General features: G+C 39.5%; 1 protein-coding gene across 4 annotated transcripts in view; it reads right to left on the bottom strand.

The window, feature by feature from the left end:
* Positions 1-2,703: 2,703 nt before the first annotated feature.
* The window catches only part of LOC122540603 (beta,beta-carotene 9',10'-oxygenase-like), a 45,449-nt gene continuing 35,062 nt past the window's right edge, over positions 2,704-13,090 (bottom strand). For 3 of the 4 annotated variants that reach the window (XM_043676528.1, XM_043676531.1, XM_043676530.1), the window contains 4 exons: positions 12,061-12,198; positions 11,108-11,290; positions 6,043-6,153; positions 2,704-3,660 (listed from right to left, as the gene is read on the bottom strand). In XM_043676528.1, the coding sequence (XP_043532463.1) occupies positions 3,547-3,660; positions 6,043-6,153; positions 11,108-11,290; positions 12,061-12,198 (546 nt within the window). In that variant the 3' untranslated portion in view covers positions 2,704-3,546. Of the gene's footprint in view, positions 3,661-4,271; positions 4,544-6,042; positions 6,154-11,107; positions 11,291-12,060; positions 12,199-13,090 lie in introns of those variants that run through there. The other variant, XM_043676529.1, reaches the window with a different exon arrangement.

Below are 13,090 nucleotides of genomic sequence, written 5' to 3'. Positions count from 1 at the left end.
AATGAGGGCTCATTGACTATTAGATCCCTGATTGGGCCCAGGTTAACAACCTCAATCAAGGCTCTCATAGTCAATGAGATCCTCCTGGCCCTTACTCCAATCACTACAAGAGCAAATGGCAGAAATCAACTAAAGAATTATCTAAATTTGCAACTGGGTGAATTTCATAATCCCCTGAACTTGCAAGCAAATAAATATGCATTTCTAACTCATCGCTACCTTTCCAACAAGTCAATTTTGATCCCCTTCCCCACAAGGTCAGGTGGATTGGCCATGCTAAATTGCCCATAGTGTTAGGTGCACTAGTCAGATGGGAATGGGTCTGGGTGGGTTACTCTTTGGAGGGTCTGTGTGGACTTGTTGGGCCGAAGGGCCTGTTTCTGCACTGTAGGGAATCTAGTCTAATCTAATCAAACATCCTCCTCCGTTGTTTATTGCTATTTATTTCTTATGGAGATAAACAGTGTTGGTCCCAACAGTTCCACTGTGTTTTCATCACAGCACTACCAGTTTTCATTTAGTCTAACTCTGACTTTTTACCTACCTTCCATGCATTTAAGCTTAAAGCATCCACAGCCCAGAGACAGGGAATAAGCAAATTAAATCTTGTTCATCCTATAAAGCTACAATGAAGCTGTCGTAGTTACTCCAATTAATATATTTCCCTGTCTTCAAAGAAGCTCAATTTAGATGCTCTGTAATCAATTTTTAATAGATTAGTTACAGTGTGGAAACAGGCTCTTCGACCCAACAAGTCCACACCGACCCGCAAACCACCCAGACGCATTCCCCTACATTTACCACTTCACCTAACACTACGGGCAATTTAGCATGGCCAATTCACCTAACCTGCAAACTTTTTTTGGACTATAGGAGGAAATCGGAGCACCCGGAGGAAACCCACACAGACACGAGAATGTGCAAACTCCACACGGTCAGTCGCCTGAGGCGGGAATTGAACCCGGGTCTCTGACGCTGTGAGGCAGCAGTGCTAACCACTGCACCACCGTGCCGCCCATACTTCTGAAGTGTAGCCATGTTGCAGTTTAGCAGACAGCCAATTTTAAACCATACTTTTATTTTCATTTAGATGCTGTGGCATTACTGGCTGAATCAGCATTTATTTACCAACACTAATTGCCCAAATGGCAGTTAGGAGTCAACTACATTGTTATGGGTCTGGAGTCACATGTAGCCAGATAAGGAGGGCAGGTTTCCTTCCCTAAAATCATTAGTGAACCTGTGGATGTTCAGACAATTGCCAATGGTTCCATAGTCATCATTAGACACTCACTTCCAGATTTCTTTTTTTTTACTGAATTCAAGTTCCACAATCCTCCATGGCAGGGTTTGAACTCAAGTCTCCAGAACATTATCTAGGTCTCTTAATAGTCCAGCAATAATCCCACAAGATTATCAATTCAAATCCCAATCATTTGCACATTAACACCTTGCTAAAATCAACAACACTTTAGTTTAATACAATATTTTAATAAGTTTTGTGTTTTTATTTTATATTCAGTGGTAAAATTAATCCATTACATATTAACATTAATACGCAAACAAGATATTTGTATACATGTGCAAAGTAGTAGTGGCATTCAGTGAAAATATTTGAAAAGAAATTATAGTTCTGTAAAAATTCATTTGTTTCTTCACAAACATTTTTAATGAATATATTAAAGCTTTAGCACATTGGAATTTTTAAATTTTGTGTATGCAAAGTGCATTAACTCTGGAAAATGAATGCTTACTGATGTCAGTTCCAAATACAAACAGTTCAGGTACATCATGAGTTAGATAAAAAATGCATTTCCTCTGACTCCCTGAATTGCATCCATATTCAAATTTTCACCAGACGTCACAAGAAAATGATTAGGTTTACAGACATGCAGAAATTTTTCTTTTTTACTTTATGGTATAGTTCCTCTTGCTGTTTATATCAACAGATTTGACAAACAGAATAATGGAAATGTTTCTGTCTGGTTCAGTTCAATACTGGGATGTGCAGTTATAAACTGAGCTAGCTGGGGGGGATTTCTGAAATGCAGAAACAAAAGGAAGCCATGTTACACCATTCAATTAAACCGTGGCTAATCTGCAACCTAACTCCATATACCTATCATTCCCGATTCACCCTAAGAATGTTAGCAAAAGCTGAACAAGCTCAGATTTTTTAATTAACAACAGACCTAGCATCAACTACCACTTACAGAAAGACATTCTAATCCTTTATCACCCTTAGTAATATAGAAGAACTTCCTAGTTTACTCCTCATTCAACTTGCTTTAATTATGGAGTCTATTCTCCATATTCCTAGACCCTCAATTTCTTTAGTCATCCAGCATTCCCTATACCTCCCAGCCTTCCCTTTCACCCTGACAGGAATATACTTTCTCTGGATTCTTGTTATCTCCTTTCTGAAGGCTTCCCATTTTCCAGCCGTCCCTTTACCTGCCAACATCTGCCTCCAATCAGTTTTCGAAAGTTCTTGCCTAATACCGTCAAAATTGGCCTTTCTCCAATTTAGAACTTCAAATTTTAGATCTGGTCTACCCTTTTCCCTCACGATTTTAAAATGAATAGAATAGAATAGGAGGTTTACATGGGATTTGAGGAAAATGTTTTTCACCCAGTAGGTGGCGGGGTCAGGAATGTACTGCATGGGAGGGTAGTTGAGGTGGGAAACCTCACAACATTAAAAAAGTAGTGGATGAACACTTAGTGTCATTACATTCAAAACTATAGGACTAAGGCAGAAAAGTGGGACTGGTATAAACAGTAGTGTATTTTTGGTGATACAGATTCAATGGGCCAAAGGGCCTCTTCCATTCTGATTTTATGAATGATATTATGACTGACCACATAATCAATGGCTATCAATTAGTCTAAAACAGACCGTGAAATGAGACAAGAAATGTCTGAGTGGTTGTAAGCTTCAGAAACATTGCTCCAAAGTCATCTGTTTATGCCAAGAATGTTACATTTACCACATACCCCATCTCACAGAATGGAATACAAAATATTACTTGTGAAAGAAATCAGCTTAATTTAGTTCTGATAATATTAATACTGAGCCCTTCCACCATTTATCTAGGAGGTGCATTCCATAGATTGACTCACTGATGGACCATGATCATGGGTAACTTATTCTCTATTACAGAGATTGGCCATTGAGAGTAACTGATGGTTTTATCAGTTTTCTGAGAAAGATAATTTTTTTTGCCTCTTTTGAAAAGCAGCGTTCTAACAGCAAACATTTTTTTAAACATCACACCCGTGCATCAGCAATAGGAAGTCAAAAATAGTTAAAACTGAACATTAAATGTGATTTTAAGGCCTTAATTTACAGAAAGCTATAATGCTTTGGCTATTTAGCATAACTTGAGCTTACTGGGTTGTTACTAAGTGAGATCTATTGCACTAAATTTGTGAATTAATCATTACTGTTTATTCAATGTTAAGATCACTTTATAACAAAAGCATGCATTTAAATGTTTTTGGAGTTTGAGGTGCTGGGACCCAGTTGTACAATTTGTGGAAGGTCTACTTTGCTGCAAAAACACCATGAAATCCAGATGGTATACAGACAGCCACTTCTGCTCTTCCTATTTCAGTGAAGGTCCTGGCATCAAGGATAAGCAGCAAGCTGCTCTTGTTCTGAAAAACAACAACATTTTTAGTGGCAATCAGAGAGGAAATCACCAATAATGAAATCCAATCATTTTTACTCATATATAAAACATTTTCCTTCAGGTAGCTTTGATGAAGGGCTATAGCAGACACATTAACCTTCCCTGATATCCTAATTTACCTTTCTATCTTTTAGTAACTTAAAAAGAAACATTCCTGAGAGATCATTATTTACAATCCTTAATCCTTTCACTATTTTGCATTCCTAGCACTGAGCTTGATTACACAACAACAATTTCCTGTCCATTAATTTTAATGACCTGAAATTATATAAGTTGTGAATCATTCCCATGATTTTATTCATAGAAGCATTGAAAATAGGAACAGGAGTAGACCACTTGATTGGAATGTGAGAATGCCAGAAACAGTGAAATAGAGGGCAATGAAAATGTACCCATTCCGATCACTTAATCTGAGCTATCAACATCTTTTCTCCCTCAGCACCCACACCCACTACCCTCACACCCCCTCTCAAACTTTAGCATAAATGCTGTCCTCTCCACAGTTCACTTCAGCTCTGATGAAGAGTCATCTGGACTTGAAACGTTAACTTGCTGTCTCTCCAAGGATTCTTTCTGACCCGTTGTGATCGCAGCATTTGTTGTTTTCAGTACAGGGTTAACAATACACTGGGAGCTAGAACCAAATGAAATGGGCATAGTTCTGGAAATCTTCAGATATGAATTGGAGACAGACAGGCATTTTGATGACTCGATGTGGCCTAAATTGGGTTAGCTATCTCATCGATAAAGGGCCTCAGGTAGGTGAACCAGAGGGGTGTCAGCGTGGCAACTCTGTGGGATGTAAGGCCAGGAGTATAATTTCACCCCCTCTGGGCTCCATGTGATGGCTGAAAAAAAAACACAAGATGAATTTTTTTTGGTGGTTAATCATTAGGCCACAGCCATCAGTATAAGCTGCAGACTGGGTTCTTGTGACTGATGTTGTTTAGGGGCCTCAGGTGTTATACCATTTCTTAATATAAACAAAAGCCTTTATGCACATTTTCAGGTTTTGTGCAAGGTGTTGAATATTGTTCAAAGCCAGTAAGCTGTTTGACATATTTCAAACATTTTTGAAATGTAAGTGGTTTAGGCGAAAATTGACGAATACCCAGACGGACTATATAACCCAGGTTTCTGTCAAAGTTCCAATATCTTCAGACAGCATCTTCCAAACCTTCAACCACCTCCATCTAGAAGTTCCAGGGCAGCAGATACATGGAAACACCATCAGGTTCCCCTCCAAGCCACGCACCATCCTGACTTGGAAATATATCACCGTTCCTTCACTGTCGCTGGGTAAAAATCCTGGAATTCCCTCCCTAATAGCATTGTGGGTCAATCCACGGCACGTGGACTGCAGCTGTTCAAGAAGACAGCTCACCACCACCTTCTCAAGGGGCAACTAGAGACGGGCAATAAAGTGCTAGCCCAGCCAGCAACCCCCCACCCCCATATCCCACAAAGAAAACTCAACCTCTGATTTGAGAAACTGGTAATGCTAGTTTTGAAACTGTACTCCCTGGTACATGATCCTTTTGCATTGTGACATTTTTACCTTGGCAGAGGTGAGTACTGCAGATGCTGGAGATTAGAGTCAAGATTAGAGTGGTACTGGAAAAGCACAGCAGGTCAGGCAGCACCCAAGGAGCAGGAAAATCGGGCAAAAGCCCTTCAACAGGAAATTCCTGGATACTGCCTGACCTGCTGTGCTTTTCCAGCACCATACTAATCTTGACATTTTTACCTTGGTCAATTTTGTCCGTTCCATTGAGAAGATTGAACATTTCATAAGAACAGGAGTGGACCATTCGTCATTTTGCTCCTGTTCCTTCATCCAATTACATCCAGATTAATCATTATTTCAATTCGATTCTTCCATATCTCTCAGCGCCCTTTCCTAACTAAAATAAAAAAATTCATGGGCTGAGCAAAAATTAAGTTCAGCTTGGTCGCATGAAAACTTGTCCCTAGACATAACCTTCCATTATCATTTAAATACCTGAAAACCAAAATTCTTTTTTCGCTTGCCTGGCTACTCTGGGGCAAACAGCATCCTTCCTACAATTAAGAATATTAGCTTTGCTACTTCTGAAATTCAGGCAAAATAGAATGTGCACTCTCACAGGAGATTGCATTTTATTATTAGAATAGGTGGCCAGACGCTTTTGTGGAGCCAGACATAGAAAATAGCTGTTCTCTCTCTCTCTCTCTCTCTCTCTCTCTCTCTCACTCTTTCCAGCACTGTTTGGAGGGAGTGAGGTTAAACAGTATTAATTTTAATTAGATGTTCCTATGTTACTTAAAACAACACTTTTTTCCAATTAAGAATGATAATTCAAATCACCTGATTTGGCGAAACAACTACAGATAAGATAATTCCATCATCCTCATCTGCACTGTCGGGAGATGGCACAAAGACTGGCTCTGATGGATAGTACCCTTTTTCTTTCCACATCTGCAAAGAGAACATTTTTTTTACTGTAATACAGTGTTTTTGATGTACAAACTTCACAGAAATGTAAGGAAAGATATTGAATAGTGGAAGAAAGGAAAGAAGGACACATTTATTTAGTACATTTCACAACTTCAGGACAATTCATTACTTACAAAGCACAATCACTGTCTTAATATAGTTAAAAATCACACAACACCGGGTTATAGTGCAACAAGTTTATTTGGGAGTACGGACACACAATCCTTTATCTGAAGCACTCAGGACCAGCTGGCTTTTGGAATTAGAAACTTTTCGAAATTCGGAATTAGTGACAGTTCAACTGTGAAATTTTTAAAAATCTTACCGAACAGCAGACTCACTGTGAACAACAGGCCCTGAGACAGAATTAAGACCTGCCATTGCTGGGCCACACAGACCCATGTTGTATCTGAGTGACACGCATCAAGTGAGTGTGGAGTTGGGTTAACTGTTTGCACACCAAACAGCCTTGTTAATGAGATAAAAACTTCACAAAAATAACCTTCAGATTTTGGAGCTTTTCTGACTTTGGGATTTCGGATAAAGGGTTGTCTACTGTACTAGGTTGTCTACCTTTATCAGGTAGCTATGAAGGAGCAGTGCTCCGAAAGCTAGTGCTTCCAAATGAACCTGTTGAACTATAACCTAGTGTGTGATTTTTAACTTTGTCCATCCCGGTCCAACACCAGCTCCTCCACATCATGTCTTTAATATAGAAAAAACTTGGCTAAAGAGATACATATTAAGGCAAGCTTGAAAGTAATAGATGGTGGCAGAGAGGGTTTGAAGAGGGAATTCTAGATTTTGACTACACAGGGTAAGAACAACAGTCACCAATGTAAGAAAATGTGGATCAGTGAGCACAAGGAGATGGACCAGTGGGAAAATATACACTGAGGTTTGGATGACCTGATAATTACAGAAGAATTTCAGTGGAGTGGTAACACCTATTCCGACAAGTCCTGACGAACATATCCCAACAGTCACTGCAACAGAGGTCAGATCAGTTTTCCTTCATGTGAATCCAAGGAAAGCAATGGGATCAGGTGGAAAACCAGGCTGTGCACTCAGAGCACGTGCAGATCAACTGGCAGAGGTCTTCTTGGACATCTTCAACCTCTCCCTGTGCCTAAGAAGGCTCATGCAGCATGACTACCGCCCAGTGGTCATGACGTGCTTTGAAAGGCTGGTCATAGCATTAATCAACTCCAGCCTCCCCACTAGTCTTGACCCACTCTAACTTGTCTATCGGACCAACAGGTCCATGTTAGATGCCATATCACTTGCTCTTCACTCCTCCCTAGAACATCTTCTCACCAAGAACAGCTACATAAGAATCCTACTCATTGACTACAGTTCCACCTTCAACACTATTATCCCTTCAAGACTGATTACTAAACATGGTAAAAACAATGACTGCAGATACTGGAAACCAGATTCTGGATTAGTGGTGCTGGAAAAGCACAGCAGTTCAGGCAGCATCTGAGGAGCAGTAAAATCGACGTTTCAGGCAAAAGCCCTTCATCAGGAATACAGGCAGAGTGCCTGAAGGGTGGAGAGAAAAATGAGAGGAGGGTGGGGGTGGGGAGTGTCTTTACCTACCTGATTACTAAACATAGTGATCTCAGACTAAGCCCCACTCTCTGTAACTGGATCCTCAGTTTCCTGACCTACAAGCTACAATCAGTGAAGACTGGGGACAAGATTTCACCGTCACTAACACTCAACACTGGAGCTCCCCAGGGGTGCGTACTCAGCCCTTGACTATACTCACTGTGTACCCACAACTGCGCCGCCAAATACCAGACTAATGCCATTTACAAGTTCACTGATGACACATAGTCAGTTGAATCTCAGATGGCGACGCAACAGGCGGAACAGACGGAAGATGGAAGACCTGGAAAAATGGTGCACTAAGAACAACCTAGCTCTCAATGCCAGCAAAACGAAGGAACTCATTATTGACTTTCGGTGGGATGTTACTCATGCCCCCCTTCACATTAACAGCACAGAGGTGGAATGAGTGGAGCGTGTCAAGCTCCTGGGAGTGGTCATCCACAACAAGCTTTCTTGGACTCTTAATGTGGACGCACTGGTTACAAAGGCCCAAAAACGTCTCTTCTGCCTCAGGCAGCTGAGGAAATTTGGCATGACGGCGAATACCGTTGCCAAATTTTATAGCTGCACCATCAAGAGCATTCTGTCTGGATGTATCACTACCTGATATGGTAACTATACCATTCAAGAATGGAGACGGTTACAGAGAGTGGTGAACTCGGCCCGGACAATCACAAAGGCCAACCTCCCATCCATAGGATCCATCTACCAGGCCTGCTGTCAAGGAAAGACCACCAGCATTCTCAAAACTCCATCCCACCTGGCAATGTTTTTCTACAACCTCTACCATCGGGGAGTAGGTACAGAAGCCTGAACACATGCACTGACAGGTTTCACAACAGTTTCTAACCTACTGTTGTTAGAATACTGAATGGACTCACAAACTCTTAACATTTGCCCGTTCCTGTGTTTTTGTTTTTGCTGCTGTTTACCTATTATTTACTATCTATGCGACTTAATTCTGTGATCTGCCTGTATTGCTCGCAAGACAAAGCTGTGATCTGCCTGTATTGCTTGCAAGACAAAGCTTTTCACTGTGCCCTGGTATACGTGACAATAAATTCAATTCAAATTCAAATTTGAATGGACGGTCAGTCAGGAAACTGATGGAACATAGAACATAGAACATAGAACGTAGAAGAATACAGCGCAGTACAGGCCCTTCGGCCCTCGATGTTGCGCCGATCCAAGCCCACCTAACCTACACTAGCCTACTATCCTCCATATGCCTATCCAATGCCCGCTTAAATGCCCATAATGAGGGAGAGTCCACCACTGCTACTGGCAGGGCATTCCATGAACTCACGACTCGCTGAGTAAAGATGGAATGTCAAATCTCAAAGTGCCAATGAAATGGATGAGGATTCCCACATCAGATGAGCTCAGGAAAGAACTGAGGTGACATGCAAGTAGGAACTTTAGTATTGGAGAGGATGGCGGGAGTTTCAGAGATCTGAATAGAAAACACAATTGCTCACCCAGTAATGAATGCCAAATAAGTGGTTTGAGAGCACTAACACAATGGTGGGATTGAAAAAAGTTCAGAGAAGTGGATAAAGGAATGAAGGTGACAATGTGGATGCCTGTAAATTTTAAAGGTGACAATCATGATCAGAAAAGAAGCCATCAACAGAGCTATCTGGTGACTACTGATGAGGAACCAATGGCCCCAACTGAGAGCAATTACATTCAGCTGGATGGTAGAGAATGATTGTTCTTAATGTGATTTAAAATGTGTGATTTTTATGTATATGGATTACATATTTAAAGTCTGGATTTCAGGATGGTGTTTGTTATCCTAATGAAGGGTTTGTTGTTTTTAAAAAAAAAGCCTAGGTCAGACAGTCCTTTGAGAAGAATGTCCTCACCCAGTATGTGTCAGAATGTGAGGCGTCCCTGCAGAATCAATGGAATAAGATGTTTATACAAAGGAGGCTTGCATCTGAAGATTCAACACTTAAAACAATTAGCTTGCTTTTAGCTCAGCACGAACAAGGATTCATTTAAATTTTGAATGCCTAAGATCAAAAGATTTTACAGCAATTCAGAGGGGGCCCAATTGAGATCAGAAGTGAGTATAGTTTCTCTCCTAATAAGGAGATTTCTTTTTCGAGCACATCAGGGAAACATTGTTACCTCAATAGAAAGATTTAGTTTGTGCAAACCAGGAGTGTTTGATTTGAATCTGAGAAAGTTTAAGCTCTCAATTTATGAGTATTTATAAGAAAACTCTACAGTTTACAGGGCAAAAACTGGAGAGAATCTATTAAGTAGAAATTAAAGATGTTAAATAAAGATGTCATCTCTCCACATTTGACTCTTTGTATGAATAATATCAAGTAACAGGTTAAAACTTTGTTTTGCTGTTTGTTTAAAGATCTAGCTCACTGTGTTCTCTGTCTTGATAGCTTGGTTGTTTTCTTTTCGTCTAAAAAACTATTGTTGCTAAAGAAAGTCTGTAGCCTCATGTGACTATGTTTCAGTGACTGATGACCACATTAACTAAATTTTAAAAAAAATCTTATTAAGCCAGCTTTCATTCTCAGAAATTACCTGTCCAGTACTGCCATAATTTGGGATCATAACACTAACCACATCAAAGACAAAGTTACAAAGAATGCTCTCCATGATCTTGGTATCGATTATATTGGTGCTGTTATGTTGTGAAGTAAAGATCTGATCAGAGGTTCAAATGGAAATCTACAGGAGGTGAACATTTGAAAACAGGAAGAGGTAGGAATGAACTTTTGAGGAGGATCTATGTTCAGGGGGATGTACCTCAACTGAGCTCGCTAAGTTCAGGGAAACAATTTAAAATAAAGATTAGCTACTTTTAGAAGCAACTAGCAACAAAGAATATATTTGCAAAAGAACAATTCTTGATGGAAAGACAAAACGGTGTGCATTGAGAAAGATTTTGCTCTAGAAAATGTGCTACTAGAAAACAATGACTTGATAGAAAGAGTAAAGTTTCAATACAATTCTGAAGATATGCTTTGAGATTCTAATTCAATATTTTCATGATTGTTGAAAGCAGAAAGTTCCATTGGATTTACAATAAACAAACCAGCTGTTTAAAACAATAAATCTATACTGGTACTTAAGTCCTACCCAAATCTCCTTTCACTTTACTTCATTTAACTGTCACCATCTCTCTCGAATCCTCTTTCATGATCTACTCAACTATCATAAATCTTCCATACAGAATTATATTTCTAATGACCAGATACAACTCCACATGTTCATTTCAAAGGCACTTTCAAAAAAATAAAATAGGCAGCACATATTACAAAAACAGATTCCAGTCAAAGGTTTATACCTTAAATTTCTTTGTTTCCACATCCATCTTTATAAGAGAATCTACCATGATATTGTTTATTCCACATCCATACAAAAATTTGTATTTCTTCATGTTATACTTTGCATAGTTAATTTGCGGAAATTCCATTCCACCTTCATCCAATAAATCGTCGTCATGGAGGTCCTCAAACTCACACCAAATCTACAGCAAAGAAAAAAAATTGCACATTATATTTGCCTTATATTTTTTAAATGTCTCCATTAAACAAGGTACTGCCATTTTCCACAGATTATTTTATGTCAAAGAGGCTGATAACAAATAAATACATGTCCAAACTGTACTTCAAGTAATTCAACATTTGTAAAGAGAGTGTTTCAGGGTGTAGACCTTATGAGATTGTCCACCTTAAGCAATCTCAAGACAAAGATAGTACTGTCTAACATGGCATAACACTGCTCAATAATGTGGCCTAAACCCTAACTAGCAGATAATCCGACTCTGCACTTTCACCTCCTATACCAGTCTGTGGTTTTCACTTGTAAAGCTACTAATTTAGTCGAATTCAGTAATTTCTTTCCATGAGAATAACATTGAGAATTCAAAACTTACAAACAAAATTATAAAATGGAAAAATCTTTAGAAATCTCAGTTTTTTAGTTGATAATATCAAACAGCTGAAACATAATAAAATGATTTGTTTAGCTTTATTCACAATTCACTGAGCAAGTACTGCGAGAGTTTTTATTGGTTTCAGGTTCATCAGTGCAAAGGTAATTTTGTGATTTTTCTCATTTCTATATTGTCCATCCATTGTAACACCATTTCAAAATTAGGAAGTTAAAGACTATGTTTCACATTGTTAACAAGTATATATAAATTTGTGTCTTGTTATGAAATGCGCTGACCAAAGTAAAAAGTGTTTTGAATAATACTGAATAGGCTCACTCAAAGATAACTGACAGTGAATATACCTTTCCATCAGCCGTTCTGAATACAACTGCATTGCTGTATGTCAAAGTGTTGAGGTTCTGATTTATAGGTGTGTTGGAGTTGATATTCAAAGGCAAGACAAATCTGCGTGGTAAGCTTTTTGGTAAAGTATTGTAGACCTAAAATGTAGTAGAATAGATTAGTCACGGATTCACATCAAGAAGGAAGATAAAAGTTTGCAATAAACACCTGTGAAAGAAATATTGTACACAAAACCTGAAACTGCCGGAGAAACTCAGCAGGTCTGGCAGCATCTGTAGAAAGAGAAAACAAAATTAACATTTCAATTCCAGTGACCCTTCCTCAGAACACAGGTCACTGGAGTCAAAACATTAACTCTCCACAGTATACTGCCAAACCTGTTGAGTTTTTCCAGCAATTTCTGTTCTTGTTTCTGATTTTCAATATTCACAGTTTTTTGTTTCATATTTTTGTATAATAGGCAGTTTATTTAACAATGCAGTTTCTTGCGATCTTCAAGAGTTAAGGTTACCCTATGATCTTTTAGGATCGACGTGGTTGGCATAGTTAGTCAAGAGCTGCTTTGTATCTGTCAGATACATGAATGACATTCCTTGCTTTGGTATGTAACAGTGCTTCAATTTTTTTTTCATTTTTCCTGAACTTTCATATTTCCCTGATCATACTCTGGAAAACAATAAAGCAGCCACAGTAAGGAATAATTTAACTTTTCTGATTTGTCCACTACCGAACAACCCAAATGGCTTCCTTCGTCAAAGACCGCAATTTCCCCTCCAACATGGTCGACGATGCTCTCCACCACATCTCCTCCACTTCCCGCACCTATGCCCTTGAACCCTGCCCCTCCAATCGCCACCAGGACAGAACCCCACTGGTCCTCACCTTCCACCCCTCCAACCTCCGGATACATCATATCATCCTCCGTCATTTCCGCCACCTCCAAACAGACCCCACCACCAGGGATATATTTCCCTCCCCACCCCTATCAGCGTTCCGGAGAGACCACTCCCTCCACGACTCCCTCGTCAG

The sequence above is a fragment of the Chiloscyllium plagiosum genome, chromosome 35 (assembly GCF_004010195.1).
Source record: "Chiloscyllium plagiosum isolate BGI_BamShark_2017 chromosome 35, ASM401019v2, whole genome shotgun sequence".
NCBI classification, from domain to species: domain Eukaryota; kingdom Metazoa; phylum Chordata; class Chondrichthyes; order Orectolobiformes; family Hemiscylliidae; genus Chiloscyllium; species Chiloscyllium plagiosum.
This window is presented reverse-complemented; position numbering and strand designations above follow the sequence as displayed.